The sequence below is a fragment of the Perca flavescens genome, chromosome 7, assembly GCF_004354835.1.
Source record: "Perca flavescens isolate YP-PL-M2 chromosome 7, PFLA_1.0, whole genome shotgun sequence".
Taxonomy (NCBI): Eukaryota; Metazoa; Chordata; class Actinopteri; order Perciformes; family Percidae; genus Perca; species Perca flavescens.
Genome location: NC_041337.1, coordinates 23,486,957 through 23,506,924, shown reverse-complemented (window position 1 = coordinate 23,506,924; position 19,968 = coordinate 23,486,957). Strand labels below are relative to the sequence as shown.

Genomic DNA, 19,968 nt, shown 5'->3' with positions numbered 1-19,968 from the left:
TAAACATGGTAACTGTAGAGCTGATATAGTGCCAAGAAGGGAAATGGGACAGGTAGAATAAGTGTGCCTATTTTGTGTGAGCCCGACATTATATGTGTGTGTGTGTGTGTGTGTGTGTGTGTGCATGCACGTATATGTGTTTATGTACTGGCTTTTGCACATTCAATAATTAAAATCAATTTAAATGTTAAAGGTATTCAGATAGTATCGGATTTGGCCCAATTTTTAGATACCATTTTGGAGTTTTCTGCCTCCACCCAAATTCAGTGGAGGCGAATGGAATTTCAGCATTCAAAAATCCCATTTAAAAAGACAATATCCTAATAATTTCAAGACCTTGCTGTGAACGCTTTTCAAAAAAACTACTTTCTACAGAGGATTCAGTCCCTGAACACTAATGCTGGAAAGAGATGTTTCTTTTGAAATTTAAAACGATACGTGTCAATTCCGAGAGCACAACAAATATAATTTAATTTACCTCCAATGAGTAATTATGTTTATTTGTTTCGGGTTTTTTGTCGTTTGGGTGAATTGGCTCTTTAAAGAGAAAAATCTTATTCTCTAACTAACAAATGCTGTGCTAACATCAACATCACACTAGTTCACTGTCGATGTTTGGAGAAAACAAGTCTCATCAAATGATATCTTTCTGGAACGCAGCATAACAACAAAAAGAAAATAATAATACATTTAAAATTTAAAATGAAACACCTCTATAATAGAAAATGACTGAAAATGTAACTAACTTGTAAGAAATATAAGCCTATAATTCCCCCGGTGCCCACATGTGCCATTGTACGGGTGCCCCTTTGTGTGTATCGCTGAGCGTCCTCTGGCCAAGCCTACCCTGCAGTGAACATAATCATGGCCCTGTCGTCCCCAGGTTAAAGGCACACTGCTGGGTCTTCTGGCACTAATGCAGTGCCAAACTATAGGGGTCACATTAGCCCCAGCTACTTCAGCAAGCATTACAGTAGAAATAACTCTATTCCCCATTAAAAGCCACCAGCAGGCTATGATGTGGGCATACCTGTGATGGCCTAAATGAGTCACTTAATGATAGCCGTGCTGCCGGGAAGGAGTACTCAGACAAAGAAATACTGATTGGATACTGATTTAGTGCGAGGGTCAGAGGAATGTGAGTCGTTATATCATATCCGTTCTGTCACTTTTGTCACTTCAGGAATAGCAGGGTTCCCAGCTTTGAGTGGTTATTATTAGAGATCACATACTTTACGTACTTTTTGTCACATTAATACACTGTGCAGCCTGCGGTGAAACTGGATGTGCTTTAAAATTTTCAAAAACGTCTTAATGGATTAGACCAAAGGTGGTGTAGTGTTTCCGCTATATACATTTAGCAGCGGCGCACCGCCATTACAAAATTATGGCTGCCGTTTCTTCAGCATTTTATGAAACGTCATGAAGTCGTAATTACACGACTCTGAACTGAAGCAAAAAGTAATCCGCTCTCTCTCCCCTTTGAGGGTGAATAACTAGAACAGCGACAGGACATCATCACTCATGACAACCAAATAAACAACAGCAAGAGTACAGCATTTTCTCCTCAGGCAAAGTGACGAACTGCAACAAAAACCTCAACGGCTGTTTTACCATGAACACCACGCTCACACAGGTCTCGTGAAATATGACAGCTACAGTAGGTTGGAAAATATTGTTAAGGGGACTGAATTTAATTAATTGATTGTTTATCAGACCACAGATGAGACAAGAAACTAATGTTAGTGAACCCTGCGGTCCCTCTGTCTTTGACTCCCTGCTGCATGAGACATTGTATACCCCCAACATGCTGTATTCACTTACTGTTTACAATTTTTTCCAGGTTAGTGGGGATGTAGTCTATATTCATGGCGTTCCACATCCGGGATTCCGCCGGATGCATGTCTTTTCACTGATGTCCGTTTCCTTTGTGTTGGAATTTTAAACTCTGGTGGACTTATGAGGACTATGGTTAACTGCTCCTCAGATCTCTGCATGGTAAATTGAGACAGCTAGTGCGACTATCTTTCCAATCTGAGTTTTCTCTCGCACGACTAAAACAACTTTTGAACATACAAGTTCCACCTAAACAAGTTACGTCCCGAGGCTATTTTGCAGCGGCTCCGTGCGGAGCTTAGCGCCTCCCATGCCGATTGTGATTGGTTTAAAGAAATGCCAATAAACCAGAGCACATTTTTCTCCCATCCCGGAATGCTATGTGGACTAGCCAGACCCTCATCTGCAGCACTGTGGAGGAAGGTCTGGCAAAGCGAGACTAGTGGGAATAAATAGCGCTCAAAACCAACATGAAAAAAACGTAGTAATGTTCCCTCAGCATTTTGTTTTGTTGCTAAACTAAGTAAAATTAGCTGTGAGTCACATATAATCACCTGTTTCAGGTAACGGTATCCTAAGGTTAACGTTCATGTGCTGGATTTTTCCTTGCCATAGGTTAGCTAGCAAATAAGCCCAGTGAAAGCAACATTATCGTTCAAATTTTTGCACAATGTTTAGTAACGACAGTAGTAGTGGTCATAGTGAGTGAAAATGTGATCTGAGATGCACATTGCTAAAGGTGTTATGTATATATCTCACAGTAGTAAAACAGATTTTATTCTGATCCAAAGACTCTTTCTATGAGAGAAAGGACACCAACATTATATCCAGTTGTAAGACATGTGATGCTTTTGAGAAACAACTGCAAATAAAGCAAAATGTTGCTTAAAAGGATCTACATGCAGTATTCACTTAGGTAACGTTACTGTTGACAACATTTTCTAGCTGCTCCCCCCCTGAGGCACCCCCTGCCGCAGCCTAAATGCACTACTATGTGCTGAAATATGTGCCACCAGAAACTGAATTTGAATCATTTATATTTGAATTTGAATTGCTAAACTTGAATACTTGCATTGAAAAACTGAATTTGAATCACATAATTTGAAATTGAATTTATTTGTTTGGAACTGAAGTCCAATCAAATTTGATCCTCACTGAAAATTCAACTCTCTATATATCTTCACATTCAGTTCTCACAATTCAGATTCAAATTACTGTGACAGACATCCGGGTATTTGGAGGATGAAGGAAGAGCAATCGAGCGCAGATCGATAGGTAGAGTTCAGTGGCGCAGGATTAGCACTAAAGATGCCAGACTGTTTATGGATGTTCGAAATAAATGAAAAAAAACAAACAGCAAGGGATAACAGTTCACAGGTGAGAATGTGTTTTATGATATATATGCCGCCTTGGACCTGCAATCTGAGCTCTTGCGGCAGCAGGAGGTGGAGAATTCCGTGGACGGCGGCAGCGTCTCTTCCCCGGGCAGGAACACCGCTTTGCCTCGCTGCTGCGCCAGTCCCCGCTGATCCATATGGGACTGGCCAAAGACAGAGTGGTAATCGGCAGGATCTTCCACGTAGTCCAGGACGACCTGTACGTAGATTTCGGCTGGAGGTTCCACTACGTTTGCCGGACAGAGAGATGCTAAAGCGGCAGCAGAGTCCGTCTGCGGCTGCAGGATCTGGAGCTCACTGCCCGCTTCCTGGAAGGGTGAAGTTTCTGTTTGGACTCAGATCTGTGAACTGATTATAATAAATATTCTTTGTATTAACACATTAATTAGTCTCTTTGTTTTGTTTGTTACTGCACATGAGGATAAAGCTACAACTAACTTTAATATTTATATAAATGCTCTAAGGAAAGCAAACTATCAGATATTAGAGTTGATTAAAAATAGACTCAAATAATAATTTACTATTTTGCGTTTTAATGTGGAAAAATCTTGTATAAACTCAGGGGACTGGCTCTTACATCACATTGTATTGCAGGCTTGCTGATGTACAAAGTAAACCAATACAATTCAAATGTTTAAATTAATTAACATGTATTTTCAAATGGATAGTCACACCATTTTGCATGCAGTAGCCTAGGCTAGGCTAAGGTAAGTAGCGATAGTTCATTTTAAGTTTACTTAAGTTGAAGAATGTGACTAATAAACCTAGGCCTACTAACACCAGGCATTACATTGTGAACATTGTGAACAGGTAGATTATATTATCTATGAGTCTCTGGGTCAAGGCGAGGCAAGCACTTCTTCCTCGTTTCATGCCGGGTACTGTGCTCCAAAACGTAGGTGCTGATTGGCCGAAGACGAGTCCTGTGTATCTGCGCCACTGAACTCTACCTATCGATCTGCGCTCGATTGCTCTTCCTTAATCCTCCAAATACCCGGATGTCTGTCACAGTAATTTGAATCTGAATTGTGAGAACTGAATCTGAATTGGGAGAACTGAATGTGAAGATATATAGAGAGTTGAATTTTCAGTGAGGATCAAATTTTATTGGACTTGAATAAATTCAGTTTCAAATTATACTATTCAGATTCAGTTTCTCAATGCAATGATTCAAATTAAACAATACAATTTCAAATGATGTGATTCAAATTCAGTTTTTCAATGCAATTATTCAAGTTTAGCAATTCAAATTCAAATATAAATGATTCAAATTCAGTTTCTGGTGGCACATATTTCAGCCCATACACTATTCAAAATGAATGAAAAGACCTGCGTTTTCACCGCACCGTCTGATGGCCGATGCAAGCAATGTGAAATGCAGCTTAATTCATTATGCATGTTGATTTGTGTTTATTTAAGTGAAAAAAACACAAAACTATTGTGGGTCATTGTAAGATTACCGGAGCTCTGTTCATCTTGCTATGAGTTCATCTATCCAGCAGAGCAGGAAGAAGGCCCACAACATCTTAGGGGACAGAAATCAACTCCAGCAGTCCCCTGGGTCCATCAGCAAGGTCAAGTGCACAGCAAATAGGTTCAGAAACTCCTTAGAGTCTGGGGCCATATGGCGGGTAAATCATCATGATTAATGAGAAATCTGGGCTGATATTAGGGTTAATTGACTGTGTTAGTCACCCCTTGGATATGGCATTTATTGTCCTTTGACTACTAGTGTTGACAGTAGAAGTTACTAAACAGACTTGGCAGAGTTACAGTCCTTTTAATAACTGTGGTTGTATTTACAATTCATACTTCCTTTTTAACTGTAGTAGTCAACCAAACACGAGTTTCTTCAAATGCACTTTCTCTGTGCATGTACTGATCTTTCTCCCCTAAGTCCATCCCTCTATCTTCCTTTCACTGCCTGTATCTTTCTGTGATTCCTTATTCTCACCTTAAGCAAATATCCCCCATGAGAATCAATAAAGTTGAACTCAAATGAACTAGGTGCATTTTAAATACCTGATTGCAGCAAAACTTGGAAATCTTGAGTCATTCATATAGATTTTGGTTCATCTCAGCGGACCTTTAGAGAGAAACTGGGCGTAAACATCCACAAAAACTTTCTCAATGGATGTTTGTCTCCTCGCTGAGGGGTGTGGGAAGAGAGGGTGAGTGTGTCCCAGCAGCGGAGATGAGAAGAGGGTAAGTGAGCCATGTAGAGGAAGCCAGAGGGTGAGTGGTGATCTGTAAGACGATACCCTGCTACCTTCCCTGACCCCCCTGTCGGGCCACTCTGTTACCTGGACAAGATGGAAGGTATTAAGTGGCCCGCTGTCCCGCTAGGTTGAGTTGCTGATCCGCTAGCCAGAGAGGAAAGCCAACCCCTACTCCCATCTTCACTTCAGTGGGAGCGTTTGTTTTGATTTTTGTCCTCTCTTTCTCACAGACAAACCTGAGAGGCCCAATTTATCTGGGATAGAGTGAGGGGAAATAGGGCGCCTTGCCACTTGAATACTAGAACTTTAAGCCGGCAACGGTTCGCCGACTCTCTCTGCCAATGTCTTCCTTGACTGTAATGCAATGCTGACAAACACATAACAACAGAGGGCATTTGATAATACATTAATGACAATTTATGAATAATAGATCATGATATAATCATATCATTCTAGAAATTTGGAGTCAGTGACTGAATATTCTGGTTCTTTGATGGATTTGGCATCCAAAGAAAAAGAAGCAGATGAAAAGTCATCAAAGCCATGATTCCCCCCCCGCCCCCTTTCAAACTAGAGGACATCTCTAGGTTTCTTGTGAGGAGTCAACAATATGTGCTGGTGCCCACCCACATCTTTAGGCCGGGCAACACAGGGACTGCTGAGAGAACAGGAGGAACAATTTGCTCATTCTCAACCAAGACATGGGGGCTTTGGACCAAGGGAAAAAAAAGACACCCAATATCCAAAATCCCTCTCTCAGGGCCATCATGTGAAGAATTCCCCCTCTTCTCCTCCTCCCGTGCCCTCCCTCCCTTCTTTCCTCTTCTCTTCTTTTCTTTTTTAATCAAGCCGTCTGGGGTTGTCAGGTCTTTTGAGACGAGGACTCCCAGCCATGTGAAAAGTTAATCCCTTGTGGGCCTTCTTCTCCGTGGCGCTCATCTCCCTGGGAACACTGGTGGTGGCTCGCAGGCAGGTGGTGGCGGGCGGGGGGAGGTGAAAAGGAGCAGGGATGAAGGGTGGGATAAACACAGCGCCACCCTGACCAACAGGGCAGATTCCGTCCAATCCCACATTACTGACACTGAAGCCCACACCTGAATGTAGGGAGTATGCCCCCCCACCTGCCCACACCAACACCCTGACTCTACACTAACAACACGTTCCACCCCTCTTCTCCACCATACTGCCTCCCTCGACCCACTCTGTCTCGATCCCCAACTCCAAGACCTTTTGATGAAGTTCCCTCCCTGACCGACATACGGCTGGAACAGAGAGCAGAGAGGATTTGCTGCGTGGAGAGCTAGTCGAGTGGCTTCTGAAGGATGACAGTGGTTCACAATGGAGAGGGTACTCCTGTCGCATTGTGCCCCAAACCTCCCCCGCACAGCATCGACCCCCACCAGATCCCCCCCCAGCCACTTGGCTTCAACCGTTCCTCTCTAGCCGTTTCACTGTGTGTCAAAGCAACAATCCCGACAGACTCCTCTTGGGCCTTCTGCCAAGGAATGAAGGACATGATAGATAACAATGGAGGTAAGACAAGGGGTTCAACGGTGCCTTTGTCAGGGTTCTCTCAATGAGCTGTTTCAGTCATCAACAGCAAGTACGAGGAACTCAGACACAAACTGTCTCTTTTTTTGTCAAAGAAATCATATTTCTGGTTGAACGTTGAAGGCAGGAAGGTCAGAGAATGTTGCTCACAAAAGCCTTCTCTCGCAGTCTGAAGGAGACAGAAAAAAAACACACACTTGAATGCTTTGCTTGCAGTGCACTTTTTCCTCCTCGGCCTCGCTCTCAGAGCGAAGTACCATTGGAAATATAGACAGGCTCAGTCAGCCATCTTAATCCCTCTCCCCTGTCCATCTCACGCTCACTCAATCCACCCTGACCCCACACACACTAACTCTTTCACACACATACACATGAACACACACACACACACACACACACACACACACACACACTCATTCGCCTTGTCCCTCCCACTTGATGTGCCCCAAGTCCCCCTCCCACCCTAAGAAAAGAGCTTGAAGCAGAGAGAATCTCTGTTGGAGGGGTGTACAGAGCGAGATTTGGGAGTTTGTAAAGGTCAGCGCGGACTTTGTTCAATCTGAGGGTTTATCTCAGCAACAGCAGGGCAGGACAATGGGGCCGCTTGCCGCGCAACAGAAACCCAAGCTGTGGCAGCTAAATTACTTCACTGATAAGGCCGAATTAGAAGCACTGGGACCCCGGAGGCCAGGAAAAGAGGAGGAGGGAGCGAAAAAGAAAAGGAGGAGAGGAGAAGTAGAGAGGAAGGGCACATAAAATTGAGAGAGGGGGTTGAAAATCAATAAATCACAAAAGAAAAGATTTGAGCCTGGGATCTGGGTATAATTGAAGCCCATGCCCTGTATTTTGTCACGAAAGCACATAATGTCTGATTCACAGAAATCAACACTTGACAGTACATCGGCACGCGAAAAGATATTAAAGTCTGCTCTCTGCAAGCATTGTAATATGTTTGTATATACGTGAAGAATACTCTGTAAGGGATTCTCAGAAGGCCCTGTGGTGATCCATCATGTGAATGCTAGAGAGGGGACTGTGTGTGTGTGTGTGTGTGTGTGTGTGTGTGTGTGTGTGTGTGTGTGTGTGTGTGTGTGTGTGTGTGTGTGTGTGTGTGTGTTTGTGTGTGTGTGTGTGTGTGTGTGTGTGTGTGTGTGTGCGCGCACGCGCGTGTGTATTTGTGAACATACATGCAAATGTGCGAGAACAGGGGTAAAGAGATGAAAACAGAAAAATAGGATGTGAAAAGCGGCGTAAAGACAGAAAGTGACGCCTGTCACGCATTCCCCACTTCACAGGAGAGTTGGAAAAAAGTACTGTTTGTACTGCTTGAGTAGTTTGGTAGGCACCTTGCTTCAAGTGTGTGTGTGTGTGTGTGTGAAAGACTGTGTGTGTTTGCTGGTGTGCTCTTATACTGTACACTTGTATGTTTTTCTACAGCTGTACTAGAAAGTCTGCCTCTCTCTCTCTCTCTACCTCCCTGAATAAACAACATCGGCCACACAACATTAAAAGCACTTAGAACTTGTTTAGAAAGTGGCATTGTGAGCTCTTGGCCAGCAGAGGGGAGCAGGCTTTGTCACCAGAAACACTCAATGAAATAACAGTGTGAAGAGGTTCATTATAAACTAGTGTGTCCAGTATTTGATCTCAACTATTAAATAATGAGGAATGGCACATAACATACAGAAGCGGTGGGAAAGCACACATGAAGATAATAACAAGATAATAGTGAGATGTTCTCGTCAGAATTGTAACCAATATTATCTGCAGGTAAAGGTGGGGGCCATAGGCACATACATTTACACTCTTGCACAATGACAATGCTTTTGTTCTGTTGTTTGGCATTACAACTGTATCACATGGCTCAGGCCTAAGAGTCTCAGAGAAAGTATTTTTCATTATTTTCTTCCCCCACCCTTCCGTGGTACCGGGTGGCAAGCTGGGTACCGCTGTGTACCAGCTGCACCAACATCAGCTCACCTCCTCTGCAGAAAGAGGGACACAGAGTATAATCATATGATGTTTATAGAGGACAGAATGGCTGAGAGGCTTGCAGTGCACTGCTCTGACCATTAAGACGATTTGCAGATCTCAAGTAAGTTAGTTACTTCCCTTTCGTTCTGGAAAAACCTGAACTAACAGTCAGGTTATTGTTCCCCATGGTGAGAATGAAGTGAGGACTAGGATTTATTTGTCTTTATCTTGTATAAGTTGTAACTGCATATCAACCCGTCTAAAGGGTTCAGCAGTGACGAAGCAGTAGTGTTATAAATAAGTAAATAAAGAGTCTCTTTTACACCTACATGGAAATAAACGGCTTGGTGACAGCTGTAGTATCAAAGTAAAACCAGCTGTGTGGATGTCATCACTTGCCTAATATGTTATGGGATTTATTGAGCTATGATTAAAGAAGTATTTAATATGTTGTCTTATTAACTTTTAAATACTTTAATGCTGTCACCTGAAAACATAATAAATAGATATCCCAGTAAACGTTGTTTCAAGCAATTTTAACGCATAGTCTTACAGTTACTGTACCTCGGAGGATGACATCAAAATCAACTATACCATACCAATGCATTGATGTTTTACATTACAGTGATTAAACATGCACTGTCACAGTGACTAGTGTGCAAAATAGTGCAAACAAAATTGAATGAGGCAATGATATCTCATAAATGAAATGTCTGGGAAACATCTGTTTAAACTGTTATTAGTCATCTTGACACAAGCACTCATACTAAATTAAGATATTACACCAAACTCCTGGTGAGATCCTGTTTTAGTTGGGGAAATTTGACAGATTTAGGATTACGTGGAGGGCGGGCCGGTGCCCAAGATGATTAACAGACAGAAATGGGCACATAGATACACACACAAGCGTGCGCACACACATAAGCACACCTCTACAAATCTTGACTCTGTCAAAACCTCCTTGTTGTCTCGTGCAGACAAGACTCTGGGTCTTGCTTCCAATGACAGTGGTGGAGAAAATGAGCGAAAATCACCCGAGCGATTCCGGAGACTTTCCAAGGTAAAGACGTCTCGGTGTGTTCGACACTTCAACAATTCAACACTGTTTTTAGATCGAATGTCGTCATCGTGCTTAGCTTCTCACTCTAGACTGTTATTCTAAATGACCGAGTAGAGGAAAGAATAACATGGTAACCTGCCAGCCTGTGTCTCTTTATGTTTGTATGGACGTACTGTATGTGCGTGTGGTAATGTACACTTTAAATGCCTGTGCATGTTTGTGTGGAATCACATTACAGTATATATACACACCCAACGTACCATAGATTAATATTGCATATATCTGGAGCTTTAAAAAAAAAAGATAAACTTGTCAAAAACAGAGAATGTGAAGGTTACCTGAACTTTTATATTTAATATAAGATGACTGGTTATATGCTTTTGTTGGTTTTTTACTCTCTGTTTGTACTATGACTGTTTGAATCTGACAAAGACACACACTGTACCGAAATGTTAGTACTTATACCTAATACAAAAGTATTTAAAAGGCACAGCCGTGCAGTCCAGTTTCCTCCTGGGCTCACTACTCATGGATTGAGGTCTCCAGCACAAGAACTGTAAGAGTTAACGAAAATAAGTATTTCTACAGCCAAGGCTTTTAGGCCGTGTTGTGTATCTGATTATGGAAAATGGCAATCACAACAGCCACGGGAACCTGATTAATAGGTCACCACCTCCTGCTTGAGTCATAGAAATGTTAAGCAGCAGAAGGGATTGGGATTTAAAGAGAGGGAGAAAAGGAAAGTGAGTGAAAATGGAAGAAAGAGTCAGTGATCTGTGACTAACAAAGGTCTGGTATTGAAGGGCTCGCACCTATACACTTACAGGGTACACAAAATATATTATATTATAAATAGAAAATATATTTGACAGAATATGACATAAGATAAGATGAGCTTTGTTTCATGACTAATTCATAGCTAATATTAGCAGCAAGAGCTGGGAAGGCGGAAAAGGGTATGTCTACATAATAGCATAAATCTAATCAGCAATATAAACAGAATTTGGCAAATGTCATCATCTTCAACAAACGCGGCAAAGAGCAGAGTCATTGTCTGCTCCCGCCCTGAGGCCCTAACTGATGGGACTATTCATCAGGGCAATGATGAACGATGGGGTTTCACAAGATACATAGTGAAAGAGAGGGGGGAGAAGGGGATTGGACAGGAGTTACCTGCGCTTCACCGTAGAGGACTGATGAGCCAATGTGAGGGTTTTTAAATTAATGTTTAAAGCACATCTGCTAAGAGAAACCTCCTGCAATAAAGGATAGCATTGTGGTGGAGATGTGTAAGGAGACTGTAGGGGGTTATTCAGGCAAACAAGAGGTTCCATTGAGAACACTTGGTTGGAGTGGCGGAGGTCTGAAACCAATGACCAAGTAATAACAGCCCAAATCCCAGGGACAATATTTGTCGAGTTCCACTCTCTTCAAAGATGGATGACTTTGCCCGATGTACTTCCTCGGGAGCCTGCGCACCTTTCATCTGAGCCCTGCAAATTAATTTATTAACTAATTAACAGATGTTGGTAACGAGTTATGAACAAATGATAAGGTATCAGGCTTCTAACCAAACCTGACATTTAATTTGCTGCCCTGCTTCCTCGTTATCAATTACAGTGTTCATTGAAGATAATTGACAACGGTTTGCACTGGGACACAGGGGGCTTGTCTTTAACAGCTTCTTAAAAAAGCCCAGCGCTGCTGTGGTGTTTCTAGGGGCAACGACAACCATATGTTTAATATTAGATGGAATCTGTTCCACTGGAGTGCTCCGAAAGCTGGGAAAATTGGATTAAATTGGCTAATGGCATGTTTAAAACCTACATAAAATGAACGTGAATGGAAGATATTACAGCACCCAGGCCCGGGACTTGTGGTGTTACGCTCTCTCTCTGGTGTTTTTGCTCCGTGTGTAAACTTGGGGTTTCTGTCAAAGTCAAATAATGATGACAAAAAACCGCACACTGTTGGTCAATACTGTTATTAGAAACCACAGGTTTGATATCCCTTTCATTACAATGTGGGGGCTATATGCACATGTGCCAAAGTAACTCCTTACCTTAACACATAATTTCATATAATCAATCCTGAAAATTATGAAGTTAGTTGTAAATATATATTCAAAATTTTCACTATTAAAATATTTTAAAAGATTCCTCTTTGTGAAAAGATGGTTTTTAATCACAGCACTGGTGTAATATCGGGATACTTTAAGTATGTATCACACTGTCTGTTCCTCAATGCAGCATTTCATCTTGTGGATCTTGTCAGTTAAACCTGATATTTGTGAAAGACTTAAAAGGGACCGTTCACCCAAATCAGAAAAACATGTTTTTGTACTAATCCCTGGTAGTTGATAACCATGCAGACAGCTTCAGTTTAATGCACCCAGATTTTGAGAAATCTGCTTTCTAAAAACTTTCATATGTTTTGCACAACAAAGGAATTCTATTCACTATCTATCTCTGTTATATAGAGGTGGCAGCAGAAGCTTCACTGTTGGATTATCTCAACGCTAACCAGACAGTACCAGGGCAAATTTGTAAGTGAACTGACCCTTTAATATACAATCATCCCATACTTTCCAATGAAACTAGATCTGAGGAGGTAAAACTAAGAAGGCCTGCTGTTTTCTCCTGTTAAGTGGCTTTAAGAAGTAATCTCAGCTCAAGCCCATGCTCATCAGAGCATGGTCCTGATTTGATTACTAAAAGACACGATAATGACCCCCTTACATGAAGAGCTTCACTCATGCTATACAATAGTCTACACAGTAGGGGTTCAAGACAAACGAGATGATGAACAAATGGGTTCACATAGGATTATGGTTTCCTGTGTTATGGATAGTAAAAGCTTACTTTCTTTGGCCTTAACCAACACTCATAATTGAAGCGGCAGAACATGAGTGTCACTGTGAGAACGCTGGAAAGCACATTAGTCAAATCAAGCAGGAAACAACTCTATCCTGTTGTTATCTCACTCCCTCTCTTTCTCTCTCATGCTATCCATTCACTTGGTGTGACTACTGTCTCCTGGCAATCTCAGGGAGTTTCTGCCCTATCAGTTTGGTACCAGTCACCTTAAGGGCCAAACATCAAGATAAAGAACACCTTTCTGTAGAAGGCAAACAGATCAGACAAGTTTCAAGCTGCACCTTGAATGCCCTATAGGGATATCTTGCATCATAAGAACTTGGCCATCCGCCCTCCTCAGGCAAAACACAAAAGCAGAGCAAACACTTTAGGAGCCGAGAGGTGGGTCAGGACAGATAAGTGTGAGGGTGCGCCAGGACTTCTTCTCCCTAAAGTTTGGAGACAAGGACGATGAGCGATTAGGTCAAGAACAAAGGAAGCACAGCATAAGCGTGAAAAAGCGAGTTGTCAAGCTGGAGATTTAGTGGATGACTGAGGGTGAGTGAGATTTGTGATGCCATGGCCGGATGGGTATCTGTCACGTAGGACCTTGGCGACATAAGAGGGCCCGCCAGACGTCTTAGCCTATCACTAAGTCAATAACAGGGTAAACAGAAGAGCTAGCATAGTTCTTGCCTCTTTCCACACATCGCTTGAGTGAATTATACTGATATGGAAAATCACCGCACAAAAAGTCAACAGAAAAAGAATGAGGGACAGAGAAAAATAAGTTTGCCTGGCAACAAAGTCATCCCAAGGTCCACTGCTGCAAAGAAACAAATATGGCTGCGGGGCTGACATGGACTCTATGATACATATTTTTGTGTGTGAAAGCATTTGTGTTGACCTTGTCCAACGGGTCTACATCAATGTACATCCCCAGAATCAAAATGCATGATAAGGCCTTCTTATATCGCCCTTATCATGCCTCAGAATATTCAATACCCTGAAGGTAATGTGCTGTGTTACATTTATGTTCTATAAATTGACAATGGCAGAAAACCATGATTTGTAATTCCAAGTTCAGTCCAGTAACTGGACCAAACTGACCAGCATGTGACTCCGTCTTCTCACAGTTGTTGGGGTTGTGCTTAAACACCTGATGTGCGTTGACCTTCAAGCGAGAACTTTGTGAGATAGCAAACACTTGAGCTGGAGAAACAAAAGATAGTGAGAAAAGACAAAGCTAATATGTGCTGGAGGAGTGTCAAAAGCCATGATTCAGAGGTGCGAGGACATGCCCAGTGGTAACAGGGTAGGGAGAAGTGAGAGTAAACACCATTAATATCGCTTTGATAGGGCTCGGTCATACTGTTTGTTTGAGTCACAAATGTTACATACAGATACAGACATAACAGAGAGACTTGATTTTATCTTGGTTTTTCCTCTAAAGATCAAAGTTTCTGTGGGAAAGATTTAACGTTGCTCACAGATCCAAGCTGTACATTTGCAGTTTGTTCCTATTAACATGCACCGCTACCTCCAAACACGGATGTGTTGCCCTCTCTCCTGCCATCTGAACACCCGAGGGAGTCAGATTAGTGAGTCCATTCAATGCCAGTCAGTGCACAATACCGCCAGTCATTGTATGGTGACATGTCTCTATCAATAGGCAAGTCAGGCCAATCTACCGGCCAGATAATAGCAGCAGTCACTCTGACAGCAGATCCCCACACTGGACTCTCTGAGGGCCTTGCCTCACTCTGCTTGCTCAGGCCTTCCTATCCTGAGGGGCGTTGGCAGCCCTACACACACACAACCAGAGAGACACACACGCATACGGTAGACCTGGGGCCCTGGCGTTCTATCTTGTTGTGCTAAGGGGGAAGCATAATGGTTTTTAAATGGATGACTTGGTGCTGGCCCAGAGAGGGAGTCCGAGACAGAAGAGAATGGCCATGGCCTGCAGCAAAGCAGCTCTTAGATTGAGCTGTCTGTCTCGCTGAAATGAGTCTGAGTTAACACCTCTTCCATTCCCCAACGCCCCGGGACAGACAATAGTAGGCTTCCTCTCTGCCTTCCTCTTTCTTCTTTCAGTCACTGCTACTCTTTCACTCTCTCTTTCTATTACTCTCTCCGTTTCTCTCCACAAATCTACACTTCTACTCAGATATCCAGAAAGATATTGTTAGAGCTGCTTGGCCTCGCTTGCAAAGCCAACATAATGAGTTATTGCCAGTCTTAGTAATAAAATCCACAAAAACGCAGTCAATGTAGTTAAGCTGTTTTGGATTTGAGTGTACTACTGCAGATGGCATATCATTGTTGATGAGAAAAAAAACCTGTAACTGCAATTTTGGGTATTTCATTTTGTCAATGATTATAGGGCTACATTTACAGTATACTGTAGTCTACAACCTCTGATTTTAAGATAGTTCAATCAAGTTAAAATGAAGTCGCCATCAAGAAAAAAACAAGGCTGTTTATTTTGGGAAGAAAAGATTTTCACCCAACATCCACAATACAGTATTCCTGCCATTTATTGTAAAGTGGAAGCGCAGTTAAACTAATCACTCAAAAACTAAATTCAGCACTTAGTCCAATTTTGAAGACAAAATGTGTGAGGCCTTGGTTAGATATGATCACATTTACACCACAGAGATCTCAGATGACTTCACTTATTATCTCTCATAACATATCCCCCTGTTTTGGCAGGACTGGTGTAACACATGTTCACAGAATTTCCATGAAGAGTATTAGGCTCCTCTGGTGTTTCTGATGCTGTGAGAAATATAGATTTTTGCATCCTCTTTTCTTACTCTATCCATCCCCATCAATCCGTGTTTCTCTCTGGTTTCTTTCAACATCTTTCTTCACTCAGTATTACTTCTGTTTCTCCCTCGCCTGTCTATTTGTCTAAGACCAGAGGTAGTAGATGAGTAGAGGGGTAGATGGTGAAAGGGGGTGTACGGGACTCCTAGGGGAGTCTGTTGATGACTATCAACAGACTGACTGTTATGACTATCTGTGATAAGAGTCTGGGAGAGGAGAGCCCCCGAAGCCTTCCAGCCCCAAACCAGACAGGATATCTTAAAAAAATAATACAGCCTAACCCAGAGTGAGTCATCCAACAACCATTGAGGAGAAGAGGGAAAAAAAAGACAGATCAATAGTTCCCTTTTGACATGTTTGGAGGCAAAGACCAGATATTTTACATTGATCTGAGAAGAATTAGTCAAACAAAATAAAAACAAAAAAATTAGTCAGTGATAGAATCTGGGCTGTACAAGGTGGTTTATTAAACGTTCAAAGTCCACCTTAAAGTGGCCAAAACACTAGACATCTTAAAAGTGCAACAATATGCTGAATCTCTCCCTTTCCAGGACATTTCTGCGAGCACGTGTGAATGTAACTCTTCAGAGCTGAAGGTGGCCTTTTTTCCTACAAGCCAGAAAGCTTAGCTGATAAATATGCATTAGTCGGGGTGTCTGGGGAGAAAAGAGGAAGGAGGAGGAAAACTGAGAGAAAACACAAGAGCTACGGGGAGAGTGTAGCTTTTGGAGAGGTGCCCTTTGCACCCCGAATGGCTAGCCATAATATGAACTTTAAAAAGGAAAACGTTCATCCTGGCACACTGCCACATAGCGTGTGCCTGTGTGCTCTAATCGCCTGCATGCTCCTACAACTGTTAGGAAGAAAACAGGGTGAAAAGAGAAATGAAGGCTTTGGTGGAAACCACCAGGAGTTCTTCACACTGAACCCATTAAAGGATTTCTTTCAAATCTTGTCAATAAGGGATTCATAACCATACTTTTAGGAGCATTTCAGCGTTATTATATTTACGTGTATATATGTGTATATTTATCAAAACAACAAAAACAAAGATATATCCTAATTTTACGCTCCTGTTTAACTTATTGACAAGCACAAGGTTGAAGTATTACAATCTGCTTTTATAAAAGAATCATTCCTGCTTTTACGATACTAGTTCTACTCTATCTGCCTAAATGTTTACTTCAGGGAACAGATCAGCAGCAGACATCTGTGATGTTTCATTAAAATAAAGTTTGTTCTAGCTCTACAAGAAAACTTTTCCATTATGCTAACGCTCAATATCGCTTAAAATGCCCCAATTTTGTATGGTCTTCTAAATGTATAGTTACCAGAATTCCAAAATCATTGCATGGCCTTTTAGTCCGCATTTATGGACATGAGTATTAACTTGTAACTGTGTACATCATCAGCTGGTGGTGTCTAATTGAAGCACATCATGCCCTTTCCAACACAGTGTTTCAATGATTAACTTGTCAAAGTCTCTATTCCTTATTACAAACAAATGTAATATTAGACTATGTGAATGACTGGCCCCCTAAAAATGAAGAGTCAAGGAGTCAGTGAAATGAAAAGCAGGCCAGTATATTTCATCTCTGATTAGGCACATGAAAAGAGAGAAAGGGAGACAGAGATCAGGAGTGTCTTTTTTTTCACTAATGAGCTTACTGAAGCAACTTCAATATCCTCTAATGTCATGTTGAAATGAAAATTAATAGTTCAATATGCCGCCACCGCATTGGACCATGCTTCTTCCATTTCCATATCGGGTGGCGTGACCAAATGAGTGTGCTTGCTCGGACCGACGCCCAGAAAAGCTGATACCTCCACTAATCAGCCCGATTTTTCCATCTGACATCGCTGTGCTGCTGGAATTCTGGACGAGTGTGTTTTCTATACGTGTGTGTATGTTTGTGTGTATGTGCAGGATAAAAAAAAAAAAAAAAAGAGATGAGGTCCAATCACAACAGGGATGCAAATGGCATGGGCATCTTTGGTGATAATGAGATCGGCGGTGGATAAAGAGTGATGGCTGAGAATGCGAATGAATGAAGAGCGGCTCGTTCACTCACTTACCCTTTTCAGTGTTGCTTCATCTTCTCGATCTCATATCTTACCGTACATTTGTGCTTGTGCCACAAAGTATGTAAGTGGTAATAAGTGAGAGACAGTGAAATGAAAGTACAAAGAAAACCTGTAAATAACCCAAATCAAAGTACAAAGAAGCCTGTCTGGTTCCTACCTCCCATCCAAAGGAGCTGTCTTTGCCCGTGGCTTCGGGATGCAGCGTGCTGTGCAGACCAAACCTCTCGCCAGCACCAATGCAGGTCTTGGCCCAAACGCCCAGGCCGGCACCAGGAACAGAGGACTCCCGCAGCTCCAGTTCGCTGGGAATGGGAATGTCATCGGGAATGTAGACTGGCGCCTCGTATGGCGAGCCCTCCTTGGGTGTGGTGAAGTCCTGGTCATTGCTGCTGCTGTTGCTGTTGTTGTGAAGATGGTGGTGGTGGTGGGTGGCGTACATGTGGGGGTGCAGCAGGTGGTGGTGGTTGTTGTTTGGATGGGAAGGAGTCGGTGAAGGCAGGGGGGACATGTTGATGACGCCGTCTTCTGCGTCGTCTTCTGGGCTGTCGGCAGCACCTCCGCCCGCTAAACCCGGGAGGTTGGCCTCTGTGTCGTACATGCTGTCCACTGGCTCGCTGTCATCTGTGACACAAAACCCACATACAGACAACTGTTACTAGGCAGGCAGAGGAGGTGTAACACAACATACAATTTCCTAGGAGATTACATAATGAAGGTCATGGATTTTACCATCAACATGTTAGGAAAGAGAAAAAACCTTGGTTTTACTCAGCCACATTTACACTATTAAACTCAGACGTTGAAATACAGAGACTATGAAATCTCTTAGCAGACACTAGGCATCGAATGGCTTCTTGACCCTGAATTACAAAAAAAGCACTCCATTTCAATCTCCAAACCTAAACTGTTAGAAAACCACTCTTTATAATGAGAGAATTGTGGGGGTCTCGAGAAAAGAATACCTATCCATCTGATGGTCTTCAGCTACAACATGCTGAGTTCAAAGGTTTTTCAGAGGCTATGTGAGAAGAGCCAGACAGACAAAGAGAAGAAGCTTTAAGTTAGCCAAGTTGTCGATGGGAAAAGTTCTCAATTCCATTGCACTCGCTGCTTTCTGCCAGGACTCATCTTACAAATAATCGCTGTGTCTATCACTGTGCTGGTTAGCCTCGTCACCGAGCATTACTGTCTGTCCAGAGATTGACTGCCTGCACTCAAGGATCCCACCATTTCAACATGAGTGAAAATGAGGATGAGCACTGTGTGTGTGTGTGTGTGTGTGTGTGTGTGTGTGTGTGTGTTGATGTACATAACGTTTGGGTTTAAGTTTCATCCCATTTTCTTAAATGTGTTATTGAAGATGTTTTTTTCTAGCAAATGCATCTCAGCGAACTGCTTCACTATGTAGGGTATGTGGGGATCTGTAACGGCACATTATTTACCACGTGCCTTTTTGAACATCAGTGCTGCAACGATACCTGGGGTTTTTTACTGATAGCAAGACAATACCTATATCTTATTTTGAGGAATACAAATATGCATCTTTTATGAAAGCGATTTTCCTAAAAGCAACACTTCTGAAATGTTTAACACAAGCAACAATACAAGAACTTGACAGTTTTCAATAGTAGGTGTTATCAATACACTTCAGTCAGTACCAAAGAAAGTATAGAGGTTCAATACCTAGAGGTGCAAAACCTATTTGTCTGTATTTGTGTGTGTGTGTGTGTGTGTGTGTGTGTGTGTGTGTGTGTTAGCCTAAGCACATCTATGTGTGTTTCCTTCTTTTGCTCTTTGGACAGATCCTGGTGTCTTTAGTCAAAGCACCACTGCAGTTTTACTATCTAAACACAGGGAATGGCAATCAGCAGGCTAACTAGGCCCAAAATTACAGCAGGAGTGGTTCCAATCAAGCTTTCTCCCTCTGTTAGCCTCCATCTAGCCTGCTGCCAAGCCTGCCACCACTTCCCAGATCTTAGCTGGAGCTGTAACATGACATTTTAAAAATGTGCTTGTTAGTACATGACATTTTATTAGGTCACAATGAAAGTTTGTGGGTTGAGTTTTAATACAATAAATATGCATCATTAATACGTTTCTGTTTTAAGAGTGGACTGATTTCTAAACAATTATTTGTGTATGCTTAAAAAGGTGAGGCG

At 42.2% G+C, this 19,968-nt stretch overlaps 1 protein-coding gene across 1 annotated transcript in view; it reads right to left on the bottom strand.

Moving 5' to 3' along the window:
- LOC114558545 (PR domain zinc finger protein 16-like) overlaps positions 1–19,968 on the bottom strand; it is a 161,284-nt gene that overhangs the window by 79,983 nt on the left and 61,333 nt on the right. Inside the window, exon 2 of the mRNA XM_028582606.1 lies at positions 17,967–18,430. Within this exon, the coding sequence (XP_028438407.1) occupies positions 17,967–18,430 (464 nt within the window). The remainder of the gene's footprint in view (positions 1–17,966; positions 18,431–19,968) is intronic.